This window comes from Mixophyes fleayi, chromosome 1 (assembly GCF_038048845.1).
Source record: "Mixophyes fleayi isolate aMixFle1 chromosome 1, aMixFle1.hap1, whole genome shotgun sequence".
In the NCBI taxonomy this organism is placed as follows: Eukaryota; Metazoa; Chordata; class Amphibia; order Anura; family Limnodynastidae; genus Mixophyes; species Mixophyes fleayi.
Window position 1 is genome coordinate 370,148,456 of NC_134402.1, and position 19,321 is coordinate 370,167,776.

Consider the following 19,321-nt stretch of genomic DNA (forward strand, 5'->3'; position numbering starts at 1 on the left):
TAACTGTGCTTTTAAAGAAGCACCTCCTTCCTAACATGACAGCCTGCTGCAGAGGGTTAAAAGATCATAATATTTATGTCAAATACTAGTTATGTCATGTATATTAATCTGTTCAATAATACGCAGGCTGTATTCATTTAGCAAAAAAGACTTGTAATATGGAACATTAAAATGGGCAAAGAAATAAAATTCTCTGCAACCACCCATTCATATGTTATTAAGCATTTATAGAAAAAAGTAAAAACAATATCACACCTATACCTTTAATATAGCCCCAAATTAAAATATTCAATACTGCACCAAGCTGTGTGGTTTATGTTACCTTAAAAAGACTGTAGGCAATTCCATAGAGAATGTACTCAATCACATTGTATTTATGAAAAAGGTCACTTAGAAAACTTCTGTGAAGGATGAGGAATTTCGTGCTGCCTAATTTCCATTGTGTTTTGATTGATTGTCACTGCATGCATAATCTGTAATTATGTCTCTAATAGATTCATGCCTTTCTGTCTGGATATATTATTTAATATATGATTTTTACTCTGTTGCTTACTCTACTTTCTACTTTGTTTCACTTTTCATATAGGGAAAGATTTATAAAAGTGGTATTTTATTGCCAAAAAAATATTCTAGTTGCAATCAAATTCCCAATCAAATGATAATTTATTTTTATGTCATTGCATCTTTGTTAATTTTTCAAAAGAAAATGATGGCATTAGCAATTTTCCAATGTTCATTTTTGTTTACAATCACAATTTATTATGAAGTTCATTAAACCACACCAGTTTTTAAAGAAAATAAGCTCTCCTGCCCCTCTATAAAGTCATAGCAAAAATTCAACATAGTTACACAATGGAAACTATTGGTTTCAAGTATTCTACTTCAGCCTCCTCCCCCCTGATGAAGTGGTTCACCTGGTCTGATTATTATGCTACCCATTCAGCTGTAGCATTGTCTCCTAAGTCTCAATAGTGCCCTTTTCTGTTCAATTTTGGCTTATTAAACGTGGGATCCCCAGCACGTCCCACCAACTCCTCTGCTAGAGCACTCTCTGGTGACGTCTCTCATTCCCCCCTCCAAATACCAGAGTGAATATAAAATTATGCAAATATGTTCATTCTCTTCCACCATAGCTTATTGGACCTTTGTGAATTTAGTCTCATATGTTCAATAAATCAGACTATTGAAATTCTCTCATTCACAAAACTGCAACCATCAAACTTGTTTCCACTCTACTTCTGTTGGTCTCTCCAAGGGGACTTCCTCTCACATGGACTGAAATGGATCCCCCTTGATGTCATCTTCACCCTTCTCTGTTCTAACTCACCCTTCCCACTCTCCAACCACAACCTCCTTTCCTTCAGCCTCGTCCAACCTCCTTCACTGCTGTCATTACCCAAATCCATGAGTATCATTTTGATGCTGTTGAGCTCTTATCTTACACACTTTAACAACTCTTCAATCACTGCTTTGTAAGGCCAAATTTGTCTGTCTCCCCTCCCCTACTTTGGCATTAGCATCTCACAAGGCTCCATTCTCAGCCCTCTGCTCTTCTCGCTGTACATCTCCTTGGAGTATATTTACTAAACTGTGGGTTTGAAAAGTCGAGATGTTGTCTATAGCAACCAATCAGATTCTAGCTGTCATTTATTTAGTACATTCTAAAAAATAATAGCTAGAATCTGATTGGTTGCAATAGGCAACATCTCCGCTTTTTCAAATCAACAATTTAGTAAATATACCCGCTTGAGTCTAAAACTAAGCTCATTATCTTTCGTCCCTGTAGAGTCACCAAACTTCCCCACATGTTCTTTTTAACTTATAGTGACATGAGATGGTTGTAAGCTTTATATTATAAGCTCTGTTTCACATTGTGTTTGTATAAAGTATGCTGAAATTATTGAGGTTGATCTTTTAGTAGGTAAGTTTTGATTAAGGTCAGAGCACCTATTAATTTTTCCAAAACAGGATACAGATTAACAAGAGGTGATGCGATTGAGGCTTGAACAACCTTTTTGCCAATCTGAGGGTTAGAATGTCAACAGAAGCACAGATGATTTCAACTCATCCAACTACTACATGCCCATGTGTAAGTCATTTTGAAGTGGGAGGGGTTACACCAACATGTAGCCATTCCAAATAGTGTGAACTCATTCTCCTGTACCTCTCTACTGCTTTTGACACTGTTGATCACCCTCTTGTCCTACGCACCATTCACTCAATTTGCCTTCATAACACAGTTCTTTCCTGGTTCACTTCCTAAGTATCGAACGTCTCCTTTAGTGTTTCTACCTCTGGCACAACCGCTTCTCCACTTCCACCATCTGTTGGGGTCCCACGATACTCTGTTCATAGTCCTTCATTTTCTTTTACTGTACACCTCTTCTCTTGGAGGACTAGTTTGCTCATTCAGCCTCCAGTACCATCTCTACGCTGATGAAACCCAAATCTACGACACACTTAGCTCCACCATCTGCTTTATTGCTCACATCCAGACTCTCCCAGTCCAGTCGGCTCAACCTTAAAAACATTGCCAGAAAACACTCTTTTCTTCTCCAAAACTCTTATCTATTATCTCATCAGCAACTGTCTTGACTTCAGCAACCTCCTGCTGTCTGGCATTCCTGACACCCATGTATCCCCAGTTCAATTCATTCTAAATGCTGCTGCAAGACTGATCTTCCTCTCTCAACGGTCCAGATCTGCTGCACCACTTTGCAAATCCCTACACAGGCTCCCTGTGTCCTCCAAAATCCAATTAAAATTACTCACCATTGCCTACATAGCCCTCAACAACACCACCCCTTCATATATCTCAAATCTCATAGCAAAATACTCTCCCTCCTGCCGTTCTAGATCTACCACTGACCTGCATCTTGTCTCATCTCTGGTAACCATCTCTCACTCCTGCCTACAAGACTTCTCCTGTGCTGTTCCCCACTTATGGAATTCCCTACCATGCCCAATCAGACTATCCCACAGACTTCAAATCTTTAGATGCTCTCTGAAAACCCATCTCTTTTTTAGAGCTAACCTTATCCCCGATGATACTACTCCCACTAATACACCCTCACAACTGTCCCAATCTCAAGAGTAAGCCACATTTGGTCCCCTTGTTTCAGCTGTGCTCTCTTCCACTTATAATGTAAGCTCTCTATTGAGCAGGGTCCTCCATACCTTTTGTTTTCATATCTGCATTTATTTTGTCTACCTTGTATGTCCCTGTTTTATGTATGTCCTGTTTTCCCTACTGTACGGTGCTGCGGAGCACTGTGGTGTCTTACAAATCATTAATAATAATAATAATAACAATAATAATAATACTAAACTGGTGAGGGAAGATGTGATACTTTTATCTTTAAGTACTTTATGTCATTTGTGATGTAAAATGTATCTGCATAAGAAAAAAAGTGCATACATTTAACAGTGGCACAGTGGTTAGCATTGCTTCCTCACAGTGCTGGGATCATAGATTCGCTTCCAACCAGGCAACTGCAGCAAGGACTGCTGTGAATGACTAAATATTTACTGTAAAGCGCTGCGTAATATGTAAGCTTTGTATAAAAACTAATAATAAATAATAAATTAAACAGACAAAGCATTTCATATTTCTATGTATACCTTTACCTGTGCTTACAAATAATGACTGAACATCAATTGGAAACAGAAGTGTGCATGAAACAATGCTACGTTTATGGTTTAACAATATAGATTTTATTGTGGTAAAGAAATACAAAAATATCTTAATAAAGAGTTGAAAAAAGTTTTTTTGCTGACAAGAGCATCAAAAGAGCATAGTATTACGCTTCCTCAAACCGGCTGAAGCACAGAGAGTGTCCTCCATCTTGTAATATAATCACTGTTGTATATACACGCTATGAGCAATACTAGGATAACACAGAGAAACACTCATACAATAACATTTTATTAACATTTAATATACAATAAGATCACATGTATGGCTTCACTGTATCATAATATTGAAAGCAATCAGCTGTATAAACAAAGATGCATATTGTTTAAGGCATGAAGAATAACACAGGCATACGGTACATCCTTATTGCTTTTTAACAGACTGGTGCCTTGATGTGTGCTTAGCACAGGACAAGCACGCAGTATGTAACCCATTATGGATACTGTCATGTATTTATGAAAGAAGAAACAAATTAGTTTGTCAGCTACTTTGTTCTATAAAAAATTTAAATGATTTTTTGAATTACAAAACTGCTGATCTGACCAAAAGCTATATACAAAATGCACTGTTCAATTTACAGCAAAACCAAAGAGAACCCTGTCAATTGGAAACCAAATCCAATGTAAAACAAAGAAGAAAAAAGTAGATGAATAGCTATCAAGTAAAGTGCATTTGTTACCTACACCCAAAGTTTAATTTACGAAGTGCAAAATGCCCGGAGCGCTGCACAAAATGCTGCTTTGCCATGTGCCTAGATTTGCACGTGTGCTTAGATTTCCACCATAGGGCATGTATCTGTGGAGCAAGAAGGCAGCATCTGGAAAGGTGCAGAGGTTTACACTGACCTACGGGAGACGTTGGGCGGAATGAGGGTGTTACTTGTAAAGTACAGAGTATGTGCCTTGGTGCTACTAGTTTTGCAGAACAGTGCAAAAATGAGAGTTGGCGGAGCGCCATTGCTGAAATTAGAAAAAAATAGTTGAGAAGGCACATTTTTGTGGCATTACATGAGCTGTGTGGGGGGCATTGCCACTCCACAAAAGTAATTGTGGACCCGGTGTGATCCTGTATTTTTACTGGGATGTATTTTGCGTCATCCAGTTGCACTTTAGCGAAAACGGGCAATTCTTGGTGTGCTCTGCCCAATATAAAGCAATCTAAGCACAATGTTGCAAGTCCAAGGCATTTTACACTGCGCTCCCATGCACGTGGTAAATAAGGTGCAGTGCAGGTTGCAGTTGTTTCGGGGACTGAATCAGTATTTATAAGACTACTGCTCATCCGTCCATTAGGAATCAGTAACTGGTTAGTAGTGAATTGATTCCTAGTGAAATTAGAGGCTGCAATTTCATAAACATTGGTTCAGCCTACAAAAGGTTTGCCCTCACTGTGTGTAGGTTACAAGTACACTTATAACTATATCATAAACAAAGAGCACAGTGTAATGACATGAAAATTACACTCATTCATCAGCACCATCAAAATGTGGAACAGGCACCATGTATGCAAAATGCCTTATTAATGTGTTCTGAAGACTTTCCTCCATTGTACGTGTTCACACTCCACTTTTATGCATCTCCTCCAAAGCCACAACATAAACAGAATTAACCATAGTCCTTGGAAGTTATTTACTAAGTAAGTACAAACGTGTGCATGTGCACACACCCATAACAGCCAGACAGTAGCTTTCATTATTTAACATGAACAATCAAAGCTAAACTGACTCAGCCAACAGATATAACATACTTCAAATTACGATTCTTGTAAAAAAAACAGTTAAAAGGATAATAACATTTTAAGAGCTATGCAAAAGACCTGCTTAAGCATAAAGCATAAAGTCTCTAACTTCACTATAAAAGAAAATAACAAAACAAATAAAAAGGTGCCTTTTAGCAAGTATGCACAGAAATTTTCCGGTTCCTTAGCATTAAACATAATCTACATATGACACTTGTTTATTCCCTATATTACAACATGTATGCTCATCTGGCTAAAAAACAACTAATATTAATAACACTGATAATGTACAGCACTCGGCAGTTTCACTACACAACCACTGAAGAAATAGTAAGAAAAAAAAACCAGAAATAGTTGCTGATATGCATCTTGCACAAAACATAATAAATCATTCAAACATATGCATAAACATTTGGCATTTAAAATAAAAATGTTTTCAACAATACTGAAAGTTAATAGAAAGCCCCATTTTATTACAAATGAACCCCGTTCTGTCTAGGTCACATCATCAGTACCATATGATTTGTTTGAGTAATACTAATATAAAACAATGACATTAACTCCATCCCAAAGTCTTCCTTATGCTCATTGCAGGGATGTCCTTAGTACATGAATGTGTTTAGTGATGAAACCGTGTAAACAATTCAGATTGTCATCAATATCTTTTTTTTCTAGAGAATTCTAGAATAAAACCTCTTTTCCAAAATTACTTTTAGAACAGTGAGATATTCATGATTCAATAAAGGATGGAGCCATTGGCTATATAAAAACAGCCCACTTCTACAGTCACCTGACTAGTTGTTCTGTCATCTACTCCCAATGGAGGCAGCCATTTTTTGAACTAAACCAACATTCATAAGAATGCAGCCTATATTTATAAGCATAATACTAATTCAATACACAAAATGATTGTCTCCATTGTATGTTATACTTTAAAGGAAGAAGTAAAGGTAAATGAACAGATGTATATTGAAAATAACTGTTGATTTTTAGATATATCAATGCCTTTGTAGAGGGTGAAACATGTACACAACCATTGCCGCATTTATAACATCTCATAGAGAATGTTAGCGATCATGAGAAAATGTGTGAGATCTTGTAACTTATATAGTTCAGTACAGTAATCAAATCAAAGCGATAGAATGCTTGCTCATGTATCATTGAGCTTTAAAACGTTCTACAAACAATCCTATTAATACTTTTAAAATGACAATTGTGACCTCCATAGCTAACGTCATGCCAGCATCAAATTTCGAAAAAAAGGAAGACTATAGAATTGCAATCTGAATAAGTAGAAATTTTCCTGCAATTCTGAAAAGTTGTCTATTGTTCACCTTCAATATTATCTGAAAAACAGTACTAAAGTAAATATTGCCTTATTAAACCAAATCAACAATGCCTTCAAAAACTAAAAATATGTCAAATATAACCCACACTGGAGCTACATTATTTAGGAATCATTTCTGGTCAGGATTTACACACACAGACACAGATCCACACGCAAACTAAACACAGGTCAACATTTCACACAATGTAGTGGTTTAAGATGTGGTTTTCCAGTTTTCTCTCTTATTTAGTGGTCTAGTGGTCCTTTCAACCCCTTTAACCATGCTATTATATAAACACTTATGAACTTGTACACCTTTCGGAGGACACAACTGAATGAAAGATTTTGGAAAATTAAGTTTAGATTTATGGAAATTAAAAATGAACAACGAGAACCCTTGGAATGAAACATCTCCAGATTACATCTGTATATAACGGTTAGTGGTGTGTGTTTCAATCACTGGAAATATTCTCCTTATTGTTATACAGCACAGAGGCAAGTTTAATCCACAGCCCTTGTTGGTCAGCGGGTCCAACATTGCAACATCATATCTTATTATTATTAAGTCCTTGACTGTTGCTTGCCAAATAATGTTTCCAGATTTGCTGGCAAAAACCTTTAATGCTTAGGACAGTAGTCACATTAGGTATCAGTCTAGAGATTTGAAGCATACAATTCAGTAGGATTCAGCCTCAGAATACCGCTGTTTGATTGCTGTTGTCATTCACTAGTTGCCTCTTTCTTAGCTGATGGAGAGCTCTCCCGAACTGGTAGCAGGTCATAATGACATGGAATGTGACTGTTCTTTGGAAGGTCATAGAGATCTTGGCTGGCTTTACAGTTGTTGTTGAATCCAACCTGGGCAAGACTCACAGTGGGCTCTGTTACAAGACAAAAATACACTGCTGTAATTAATAAAAATGTACAACAAATGTGCATAAAAACATTCACACCAGAATTGCCCATATAACTTCTGAACAGCCACAAATCTATCTGAGTTTTAGGATTTCCTAGACAATTAAATCATTTCCTATTTTAGATTTTAAAAAAAAAATATTTTGCAGTTGCAGAGTGTATTGTTACCCTCCTATCCTAGATCCAGGGATACCCAGCTAGTTTTATCATTGATATCGCTTCACCATTTTCACCTGGCTGGAAGCCATACAAGTGTTTGTGGGAATGATGTAATAAAGCTGCTATAGGGCCTGATGCTGAGTTAGAGTACCTCCATTTGCATAGCATAAAATCTGCAAATTTGTACTGTGCATGCCCACAAAACAAACCGCACCTGACGCATGCTAGCAACTGGAAAGGCAGAATAAAGGTCTAACATAGATTGTGTACAGTAAGGGAGTATTTTATGTCTGCTATTCTTAGATGCAAAAGCGTTCAAACTCAGCATCAACCCAAGAATGCTGTAAACACAACTTCTCAGTACTTGACTAGGATCCTATTTGTGAGTAATTAGCATTCATATCTGTAAAACCCTTTAATAACCAGGGAAAATGTCCATTTAGAAGTATACCAGGAAACACTGGACCTTATAAATTAAGGAAAGTAAAGCAAAAAAAAGAGTAACTTTGCACCTTGGCAAAACCATATTGCATTGGTGGGGGAGCTAAAATGAAAATGTGGGGACAGATTTATAGTTGGGGTAGGCCATGTCCTAGATCATCTTTAAATGTCAGTTTAAAATAAAAGCTATCAAGTATCTGTATGTTACATGAAAAAACAGCCAGTATTTTCCTTATATGCAAAATAATAAACTAATTTGCACCCTTTGCATTGCAACATGGTTTTGCAAAGGTTCACAGTTACTATTTTTTTTGCTTTACTTTCATTAATGAATCAGGCCCACTGTCTTTAGGTAATACAATTTAGGACAAGATTTTGAGTGGACACTGACCTAGACCTAAAACTGTTGAGAACAGTAGCTGGGCAAGCAAAAATTAAAATTCTCATAAAGCCTTATTAGACTGTACAGTATTCCTCTATACCCCCTGGTGTAAGATGGCTTAAATCAGGGGTTCTCAAATCCAGTCGTCAGAGAGCCCTAACAGTACATGTTTTCCAGGTAACAGGTAAGATTATTATTACCACCAGTAGATCTTTTAAAATGTGTCAGTCAGTAATGAATACACCTGTGCTCCAGCAGAGAGATATGGAAAACATGCACTGTTAGGGCTCACTGAGGACAGCATAGAGAAACATTGGCTTAAATAATTGATTGACACTGTGATAGTATTCCTTTCTATAGTACAATCAATAGACTCCCAGCTCTTTCCCATACAGCAGGTGCATTATATTTATTATTTAGAGGGAAAGTTGATACTGTCATTCTATCATTTTCTATTGCCACTCTGGGCTATTTGCAAGTGTACACTGTGGAGGTTTTGATATTAAAATGTACATGCTTGCCTATTTTCATGACATTCTTGAAACCATTGGCAAAACTATGTGACAATGTGTGTGTCAACAACCAAGCAAACCATTAAACCCATATATAGTCTAATGCATTAAATCATTAATGCATCTCCCTATTCTCACCCCATTATGTCCCCAACATGGCATGTTTGTGTATGTGTGTATAAATATATACAGTCATGGCCAAAAGTTTTGAGAATGACACACAAATATTATTTTTCACAAAGTCTGCTGCCTCCGTTTTTATGATGGCAATTTGCATATACTCCAGAATGTCATGAAGAGTAAACAGATGAATTACAATTAAATTCAAAGTCCCTCTTTGCCATGACAATGAACTTTATCCCCAAAACAATATTTCCACTGCATTTCAGCTGTGCCACAAAAGGACCAGCTGACATCAGGTTGGTGATTCTCTCATTAACACATGTGAGATTGTTGACGAGGACAAGGCTGGAGATCACTCTGTTATGCTGATTGAGTTAGAATAACAGACTTTAACAAGCTTTAAAAAAAGGATAGTGGTGCTTGAAAAAATTGTTCTTCCTCTGTTAACCATGGTTAGCTGAAAGGAAACATGTGCAGTCATCATTGCTTTGCATAGGCAAGGAAATTGCTGCTAGTAAGATTACACCTTAATCAACCATTTATCGGATCATCAAGAACTTTAAAGAGAGAGGTTCAATAGTTGTGAAGAAGGCTTCAGGGCGCCCAAGAATGTCCAGCAAGTGCCAGGACCGTCACCTAAAGTTGATTCAGCTGCGGGATCGGGACACCACCAGTTCAGAGCTTGCTCAGGAATGGCAGCAGGCAGGTGTGAGTGCATCTGCATGCACAGTGAGGCAAAGACTTTTGGAGGATGGCCTGGTGTCAAGAAGGCCAGCAAAGAAGCCACTTCTCTCCAGGAAAAACAACAGGGACAGACTGATATTCTGTAAAAGGTACAGGGATTGGGCTTCTGAGGACTGGGGTAAAGTAATTTTCTCTGATGAATCCCCCTTCAGATTGTTTGGGAATCTGGAAAAACGGTTGTCCAGAGAAGGAAAGGTGAGTGCTACCATCAGTCCTGTGTCATACCAACATTAAAGGATTCTGAGACCATTGTGTGGGGTTGCTTCTCAGCCAAGGAGTGGGCTCACTCACACAGCCATGAATAAAGAATGATACCAAAACATCCTCCAAGAGCAACTTCTCCCAGCCATCCAAGAACAGTTTGGTGACGAACAATGCCTTTTCCAGCATGATGGAACACCTTGCCATAAGGCAAAAGTGATAACTAAGGCTCGGAGAGGAAAACATGAATAAAAATTTGGGTCCATGGCCAAGAAACTCTCCACATCTTAATCCCATTCAGAACTGGCTAATCCTCAAGAGGCGGGTAGACAAACAAAAACCAACAAATTCAGACCAACTCCAAGCATTTATTAGGCAAGAATGGGTGGCCATCCGTCAGTATGTCGCCCAGAAGTTGATTGCCGGCATGCCAGGGCGAATTGCAGTCTTCAAAAAGAAGGGTCAAAACTGCAAATATTGACTCTCTGCATAAACTTAATGAAATTGTCAATAAAAGCCTTTGACACTTATGAAATGCTTGTAATTTTACTTCAGTAAACTATAGCAACATCTGACAAAAAGGTCTAAAAACACTGAAGCAGCAAACTTTGTTAAAAATAATACTTGTGTCCTTGTGTCATTCTCAAAACTTTTGGCCATGACTGTATATAGCCACAGCCAATATATAAGTCATGTATATAATATATATATATATATATATATATATATATATATATATATATATATACACAAATATGTACTGTGTATATATCATAATTGCCTACTCCCAGGATCTCCCGGTAGAGTAGTGCAACCTCCCACAACCTCCTGAAACCTTCCTTAGTGAAGTGGGTGGGGGTGGGGCTTATTGACACGATTCACTAATTGGGCAGAGGGGCTTCACCTAAAGTTAAATTAAATACAGCCTCGCCAATATGACCCACCTCTGGGGGAGATTCAAGTGTCAATGATGTGGCGCACGGACATCATTGCTCTGCACATTGCTGACAATTACGATAAGAATCTCCTCTTAAATGAGCCATAATGTCAGTGCAAGGTGTCTGATCGGACGTTCTAGAGATACCTCGCACCGAATTGAATCTCCCCTCAGCGCTTGAGAGATATTACTCAAGAGGAGATTTATGCAACATATGTCTGTCCAGGTAATTGTCGTGATACAATTCCTGGCATACTCTACCAGCCTGTGGTTGCTACAATATCCTGGAACCTGTAGTTCTACAATATGTTACATAGGGCCTGTAAGGTTTCCTAATAAAATAGTACCCATTAAAAGCAGATTTCTCTCACACTGCCTCCATATGTTTATAACAAATTTCCAATGTAACCATCCAAAGTGAAGGTACTTACATACAGATGGAGATGAGAATATATACACTATTCAATGCACTTTTCTAAGCATAAAGATACAAAAACAGCAACATGACAGCAACACAAGCAGCTTATACAAACTTGCCTCTTCATAATAAAGTTTATGTTTTACACATGATCATCTCTACACTTTGTATTAGATTTGGAATATTAGCGCTATGTCAATTTTTTTCCCTTGTAAGACAGTTAGTTTAATGTATGTTTAGAACTCATTTATGGGGCACAGATGCAAGGATGTAAAGTGGGAACAAGAGAGCATATGTTTACTTGGTAACTATGTACAAGGGTATAGCTAGAGGCATAGCAGGCTATGCGATTGTTATGGAGTTCAGCCGCATTGAGCATTTTGCAAAAGATATAAATAAGCACAGGTAAGAGCCCCTACCCTTTATTTATTTATTCAGGGATGTACATAGAATGCAGACTCGTGTTTGCCTGGAAACCATGCCTCTAGATTACAGTGATGGATACTTATTAGGAGTTTTGGTGGGATGGGTTTGACTTTAGAACAGAGCTTCAGTGATGGTTGAGACCACTCCAAAATTCTGTTATGGGGCCCAGTGTTTCCCAAAATAATCCTAAACTCCATGTCAGTTTCATAAAATGTCAGCCCTGTGTAGTCTCCCCCATGGGCAGGTTAGGAAGTGAACGGTGACATTAGTAGTGTGAGACCAGCCTAAAATGCAGTTGTTTACATTAATCATACATGGCCCTTTTTAAATGAAGAATCATACAACTGTTCATAGAAGAAATCAGTTGCTTATACAACCCAATTCTGTAAGTTATTTCTGAAATAATACTTAGCAGATACAAGAACACAATCAAGCATGATCTGGGAATAGCAGCCCAAAACACACACACGCACACTAAAAAGGTGTTATCTGAAATTGCCTTACCATTTGGGGAACCCTTGAAATCTAACATGCTGCAACAAAAAGCAATAACAATGTAACTATCTAAAATAATCACTGTCCCTTAAGACATGCATCTACTGTATGTCACATCAAACTATTTACTGAATAAAATGTATATAATCTATTTACTGGAAACCATACAATTTTGTATAATTTATAAATCTCAATTGTGTACAATTTGTTGAAAAGACATGTATAATAGAAGAACTTCACTCAGGCATTTTTATTTACTATAAGTCCCCCCTTTGCAACTCAGTTATGGTTCATTCTCTTGCCACAGCAGATGGAAGCACTTTGGATGGCAGTGCTGCTGACACTAGTGTGTCGGGGGGTGAGTATATTGCCAGTAATGGGGTCCTAGATATGGGATCCCTGCAGCTGTGTTACTTGTGAGAAGAGGCTTTCTGTAAAAATAAATATGACTGAGTGGAGCTATTCTTTATAGGGGAGTCCACTTTTGGACAGCTCCCTGCTTTAGGTAGCACTGAGTGGGAGTTGTCCAAAAGTAGACTTCCCATTTAAATGTGATACTATTTTACAGCCTAAAACTAATGATACTAATTTGTTGTAAACGGATAGATTTTTTTTCTGAAAACTAGAAAAGAAAGCATACATCTGAAGGTTGTACAGCTGTACTGCAACCAACCCATGCAAGTAACTAACAATGACAGCCTATTACTTGAGGGTAAGAATGGGGAGCGGAGGGGCGGACAAACGCAGGCCATGTGTAGTGAGCGCACGCCGAAGGAGTTCCAATGCAGATGCGGCCGTTTCTAGTCCTGGGTTTTATCGTATACTTGTTTTAGCCGTCTCATTCGGACCAGCTACAGGGTAGGTATAAGTGCCAACTGATAGTGAAGACTGGCATGGCATAGTCTTTGCTTTAAAAACTTCATGTATCGGTGCCATTAGTCAGCACAAAACAGGTGTGTGTAAGTAAAATGGACTATAAAATGGCATTGTATGTACAGTGCGCATTAAAAGCATCTTTTTATGTATTTAATGTTATATGTGTGTATATATATATATATATATATATATATATATATATATATATATAAATTAAATCCGGATTTTTATAATATAAATGTATTTTTATGCATTTTGTTGTGACCTTATAATACTCATACGCTTGTGCATATGCTGCAGTCTGTTTTTTCTGTCTATGTACGGCAGGTACTGTGTGGACAGAGTGTACATACACCTGGATTTAATTTTAAATGTATCTGGAGATACGTTTGGATTTGAATACAGTCGGACCTACGCTCATGTTCCATGCTCTTCTTTTAAACCTCAACTTGTGTACAAATTGCATTCAGACTTGAATCAGGCCCAATGTGTGCCCACAATCACACCTTCAAGATGTAAGTGCAATCCTAATGTTCCTACTTTTTAGACGAATAGTTACTATTACTTGCAAGTAAAATGGACAGAATAAAAGTATGTACATAGGGAACTCTTACCAACTTCATAAACATTCTTGTTGGTCAGGCTGGTATTACTTATCTCTGCATAAGCAGAGTCCCTGCGTGCTGGTGACTTCATCTCCACATATCCACATTCGGTGTGCTTTGGTAGGAGGATTGGTGGATCCTTGATAGTGGCGTAAGGGTTTTCAGAGCTGCTCAGTGAACAGTTGCTTACGCTGTATGCAGAGCTTTTCAGCAGACCTGAGATCAAAAGAAACAATGACTCACAATCGTTAACATTCACTTCAGCCTGTGTAATAGATAATGTGTTATACTGTAAAAGTACCTTATCCTTGTACTGGAAGTGGCTTGCTCTGGAAATTTATCAGTGTGTATACAATGTCTATTCCAGCTGATACAACAACATTTTGAAAACGCAAAGCCATTTGTCAGCAAAGACTTTCAGGGGCTTTGCATGGTTTAAAACCCATTACTTTTCAATAAAATAAGATATAATATGTAATATGAAACTACCTGTAATATTTTGTATTAGAAATTCCTAACTGGGCTCCAGCATCTATAGATGGGTTAAACAGTTTATTCACAGATCCAAATTACTGATAGGATTTTTGTGGGTGCTGGTTTTGAAGCTAAGCCTATTGTACATAGTGCATAGAGTACATGGAAACGCCCATTACCATGCTCACTCAGAAATCCTCCTTGCTTCCAGTCTGCTGGCAGAGTGCCCGTGTAATCGATAGTGTGCGATCTCTTTCCAGGATCCAAGCTCTTGAGGTTCACAAATAGCTGGCTGCTTTTTGACTGAATAAAGGAAGACGGAAATAATTTAAATAATATTTAAATGTAGTTCAAGTCGGGGTTGGATTTAAAATTCTCACCCCCAGGATATTATTTATGTGCTTCCCCGTAATCCTCGGATAGTTCTCCCTGGTTTCAACCTCTACTGCCTCACATGTGAATAAAAGAAGTACATGAGCCCTTCTTGAGACCATGGTTACCCAGTATGTCAAATATAAGTGATTATTGATATACAAAATCTAAGCAATTATCTAAGGATTGAGCAGAGTGCTGCCAATGTTTGCTGCCACCCTACTAGGGTTACCCTTAGACTATCCTATGTGGCCTTTCCATAAATCCAGACCTTATTCAACAGCACTATCAATGGGACAGTGTACCCCTACTCTAAATGATCCATATTACATAGAAGAGCACGAGGTGACAAGCCAAGTGCTTTTATATGGGTCATGGCTCTCTTAGGTAACTTAACATACCCATACTAACTGACAGTACGGGCTGTGATATTTCTTAATAGACACAGTTTCCAAATGAACCAGTGATCACACTAGAACTCACTGTTTATACACCTATTATTTACAGGAGTTTATACATATATTATCCTCACTTGTGTTACACAGAAGGTGAAGATGATGACATTCACTAACATTTCCGTTAATTAAAAGGGCTTATTTTTTGTTGAAAGTCTTTCTAGTTTGTTACTTAAACCCTGAGTATTGGTGAAATACTTATTTAACAGACCAAAATGTGAATGTTTTAATACTTAAATGCTACCACTGATTTATTCATGATAAAGTGCTTTGCACATAGTCTCTCTCTGTATGTATGGTTAATGACATATTATTCAGAACTGGTTAAGTTGTTAAAGACAGTGGTAAAATCATATAATATTAAACTGGAGGCAAACCCTTAGATCGACAGATCCTAACCATTCTGTATTTTGAGACACATGGCACGTGGTCAGTTTTTTCCTAAAAATTCTTAACACAAATATAAAATCACATATTATATGCATTGTACATATTTAACTTTTTTCAAGATTTTCACAATTCTTCACATTTGTAACATATGCACCCCATTTTTATGACCACAAATATTTCCCGAAACCATACATGGAAGTCACTACCTTAGATTGTTTATTTTATACTTTTACATGCCAGATATTTAAGTATTATTGTCATCTTAGATGACCTTCAGCATTGGGGCTAGGAGATAATATTATAGCCTGCTGAATACTCTAGCCCTGTGAGTGGATGCCTGGACAATCTAGGTAGAAGGATTGGTACTGACTCTAGATGAAGGTAAGGAGAATGAAATGTTGATATTGCAACAATGAGGTAAGACTTTTGTTCAGTCTGTTTTGAAGGAAACTTTTTTTTGCTGGGTTATTGCCTGAGCAATCTACCATTGTTCAGACCATGTTGACATTATTCACATATTTAAAGTTATCTTGTGAAATCAAGATGGACATATGATAACCCATGGAGAAGAAAAGGCAGGACAAAATATGGAGGGAATAATATCTGTGACATTACCAGTTAATAAACAAGTACAAGACTATGGAGCAAATGTATCAAGCTGCAAGTTTTCAGTGGCTTTGCAAAGTGGTGATGTTGCCTATAGCAACCAATCAGATTCTAGTTATCATTCTGTAGAATGTACTAAATAAATGATAACTAGAATCTGATTGGTTGCTATAAGCAACATCTCCACTTTTCAAACCTGCCGTAAACTAGCAGCTTGATGCATTTACCCCCCTCCCGGTGTAAGCTACGGTCGCAAGATTTACCTTGGAAACAATCATTCTGTCCATACTGTTGACATGAGGCCCAGTTGTACATTGGCTCAAAGTGTGGTAACTTGGGTTAGAAAAGTACTGACTGTTAGGATTTCCTCCACTGTTGTGTGGGAGAGTATCTGTAGGAAAGACGCAAATGAAAAAGTAAAAAAAAAAAATTAAATGCCAAATTAAAACCAACCACTTCCCAATGGACGGTCTTACAGTAACTATCTTCTATCTGTTTTATTTGTCAATTAGTAATACACAATATTTATCGGCTATTTTGTACATAAATATAATTTCTTATTAAAATCCTTCACATACCACATTCCGAATGAATGTTACTATAATAAGCTATTACCTGCGATGGTGTAATCTGTGCTCAGGACTCGGACAGTGGGGGTGTAGGTTACAGCTGGCATAGCTGACTCTTTGCCCTTCTGTTTTTGTCTATAGATGATAAAAAGTGCTAGCAGGAAGAGAACAACCAGGACGAGGATAATGATGCCGGCAATGGCACCAATCTGGTAGGTATCAGCAGGGATTGCGGCACTCGTGCGGGTCAAGCTGTTCAAGTTTCCTGAAATTATCATTATAGCTAGAAGGGAATAACATACATAGATGTAAGGCAATGATCTGTGGAGCAGATGATATTATCTGGGACAATTCATTCATGTATCATACTGACAACAATAAATGGCTATTCCATAACATTGACATCTCACTGTACAGAAAAATATAATTACATTTCCTTAATATAAGATGGCCATTGTGGATTCACCATTAATAACAGTCAAAGTATTCTCCAGCAGATCCTGCTGTAAGCGTTACCCTATCCTAAACTGGTCTTAAACACCTGAAACAAATGGGGGTTAAAATCACATAATATGAATATCATTTTTGGTTGTTAAATCTCTAATACTTCCAGTAATGGAAAATATATTTATCTTTAAGTGTGGTTTATTTAATTAAATGCATTATATTTATCTCCCAAGTCTCAATCATCATATTTTTTAACTAGTTCTGCTATACGCTATTTGTATGTTATATTTTTTTTAGAAGATATTATATTTGAAGCAAGTAACCTTCAGATTAACATATGTTAACGCTGAGCTCTGTAAATCCACTATCCAGGGGTACTTTCATATCACTGCTTTCATGTTCAGGTTGCGATTGCTGTAAATGTGCTCTTTTATCATACTACTTGGAAACTGTAGCAGTAGAAAGCAGCTTAGCGCAGCAAACTGAGTACACAAAATAGTTTTACAGTAATCCAGTACATATGATACATGACAACAGCAACATAAACATATACATTTCCATAGACACAAAAGCAAAATATACATTTACCTTGGTCACACCTTGTACCTTTCCAGCCTGGGCTGCAGTAACAAGTCCCTGTAATGTGGTCACATGTGGAATTGTTCAGACAGTCACAAATCTGTCGGCATCCATATCCGTAGGATCCTGGCGGGCATTCTATGAACAGTACATAAGATTGTAAGATTGTGTGCAGATAGACGGATGCCAAGCACTGTACTTAACAGCATTAATGCAGGGACAGCACAGGAGCTTACTAAGGTTAGGACTTACTCTGTTGACAATGCTTTCCCATGAACCCTGTGCGACAGGTACATTGCCCAGTTATATGGTCACAGTCAGCACCATTCTGACACTGGCACACCAGAGCACATTCCTTTCCAAAGTAACCTAACGGACACCCTATGGGCAGAGAGAAGAATGTGTGTTATTACCAAATGAATAAGGATTCAAAGCAGAATGTGATGTTTAACATCATTACTTGGGCTAAACAGTATGAGTATTTTACATATATGTGAATGTTAAAAAAAAGTCCCTCAATAGTATCACTAATTCCCAGTGAAGTAATAGGCTGAATCCACTGGTCTAATTTAGTCCACAAAATGGCTGCCCCCAATGTGTACAGACAACAGGACTACTTATTACCCTGTTTCCAAAGAGTAATTTTTGGATCTGAAGTTTGCATCTTGCTCATTGCAACACAGTGGCACAGTCGTTACCACTGCTGGCTCACAGCCCTGGAGTTATGCGTTTAATTCCAACCACGTCCCTATCTGTGTGGAGTTTGTATGTTCTCTCCATGTTTGTGTGAGTTTCCTCTCACAGTCCAGTACAGCGCTGCATAATTAGTGGGGCTATAAAAATAACTGATGATGATGATGATGATGATGACTGGTGCTATATAAATAAATGATAATAATAATTGTTCCTAGTTTTTCCATTCTCTCTTGGACTAACTATTTCCTCTCCAATGATATTGCTGTAACATTTCCTAATGTAATGATGCATATGTGATGTTTTCTTTCCATGCATTTACTTTATTATTTGGTTATTACACACAGTTTGATATTAATTAGTTTAATAAAAACACAAGATGTAATAATGTTTGTTTTAATGAAATATAAAAGTGTGGATAAAGAAGAAAAAAACTTCATCCATGTGTATGGAAAACAAAACAACTTGCCATTTCCATGATCTTTACTACTAAAACATATACAGCTTCCTATGAAGTTAATACTTGCAGGTTCGTTAAGGACATGCAGTGAAATCATGTGACTAAAAACATAACCATTGTTAGACTACAGGACCTCAATAACTAGATTACCTTTAGACCATTGAAATATTAAATCTTGATTTTTAATATGTACCACTAATTACTTGATCATATCAGCTAGGTGTTAGGACTCTGTCCTTGGTTTGAATCAGGCCTGCAGCACCTCTGTGCTATCATAGGTGCTC

General features: G+C 37.5%; 1 protein-coding gene across 2 annotated transcripts in view; it reads right to left on the bottom strand.

Annotated features, from left to right (window-relative positions):
- Positions 1–3,691: 3,691 nt before the first annotated feature.
- Positions 3,692–19,321, bottom strand: part of MEGF10 (multiple EGF like domains 10) — a 97,985-nt gene continuing 82,355 nt past the window's right edge. Inside the window, exons 18-25 of one of the 2 annotated variants that reach the window (XM_075178871.1) lie at positions 18,137–18,265; positions 17,894–18,022; positions 16,905–17,141; positions 16,553–16,680; positions 14,646–14,769; positions 14,002–14,208; positions 12,521–12,549; positions 7,503–7,639 (exon numbers count right to left, since the gene is read on the bottom strand). In XM_075178871.1, coding sequence (XP_075034972.1) covers positions 12,542–12,549; positions 14,002–14,208; positions 14,646–14,769; positions 16,553–16,680; positions 16,905–17,141; positions 17,894–18,022; positions 18,137–18,265 — 962 coding nt within the window. In that variant the 3' untranslated portion in view covers positions 7,503–7,639; positions 12,521–12,541. Of the gene's footprint in view, positions 7,640–12,520; positions 12,550–14,001; positions 14,209–14,645; positions 14,770–16,552; positions 16,681–16,904; positions 17,142–17,893; positions 18,023–18,136; positions 18,266–19,321 lie in introns of both variants that reach the window. The other variant, XM_075178861.1, reaches the window with a different exon arrangement.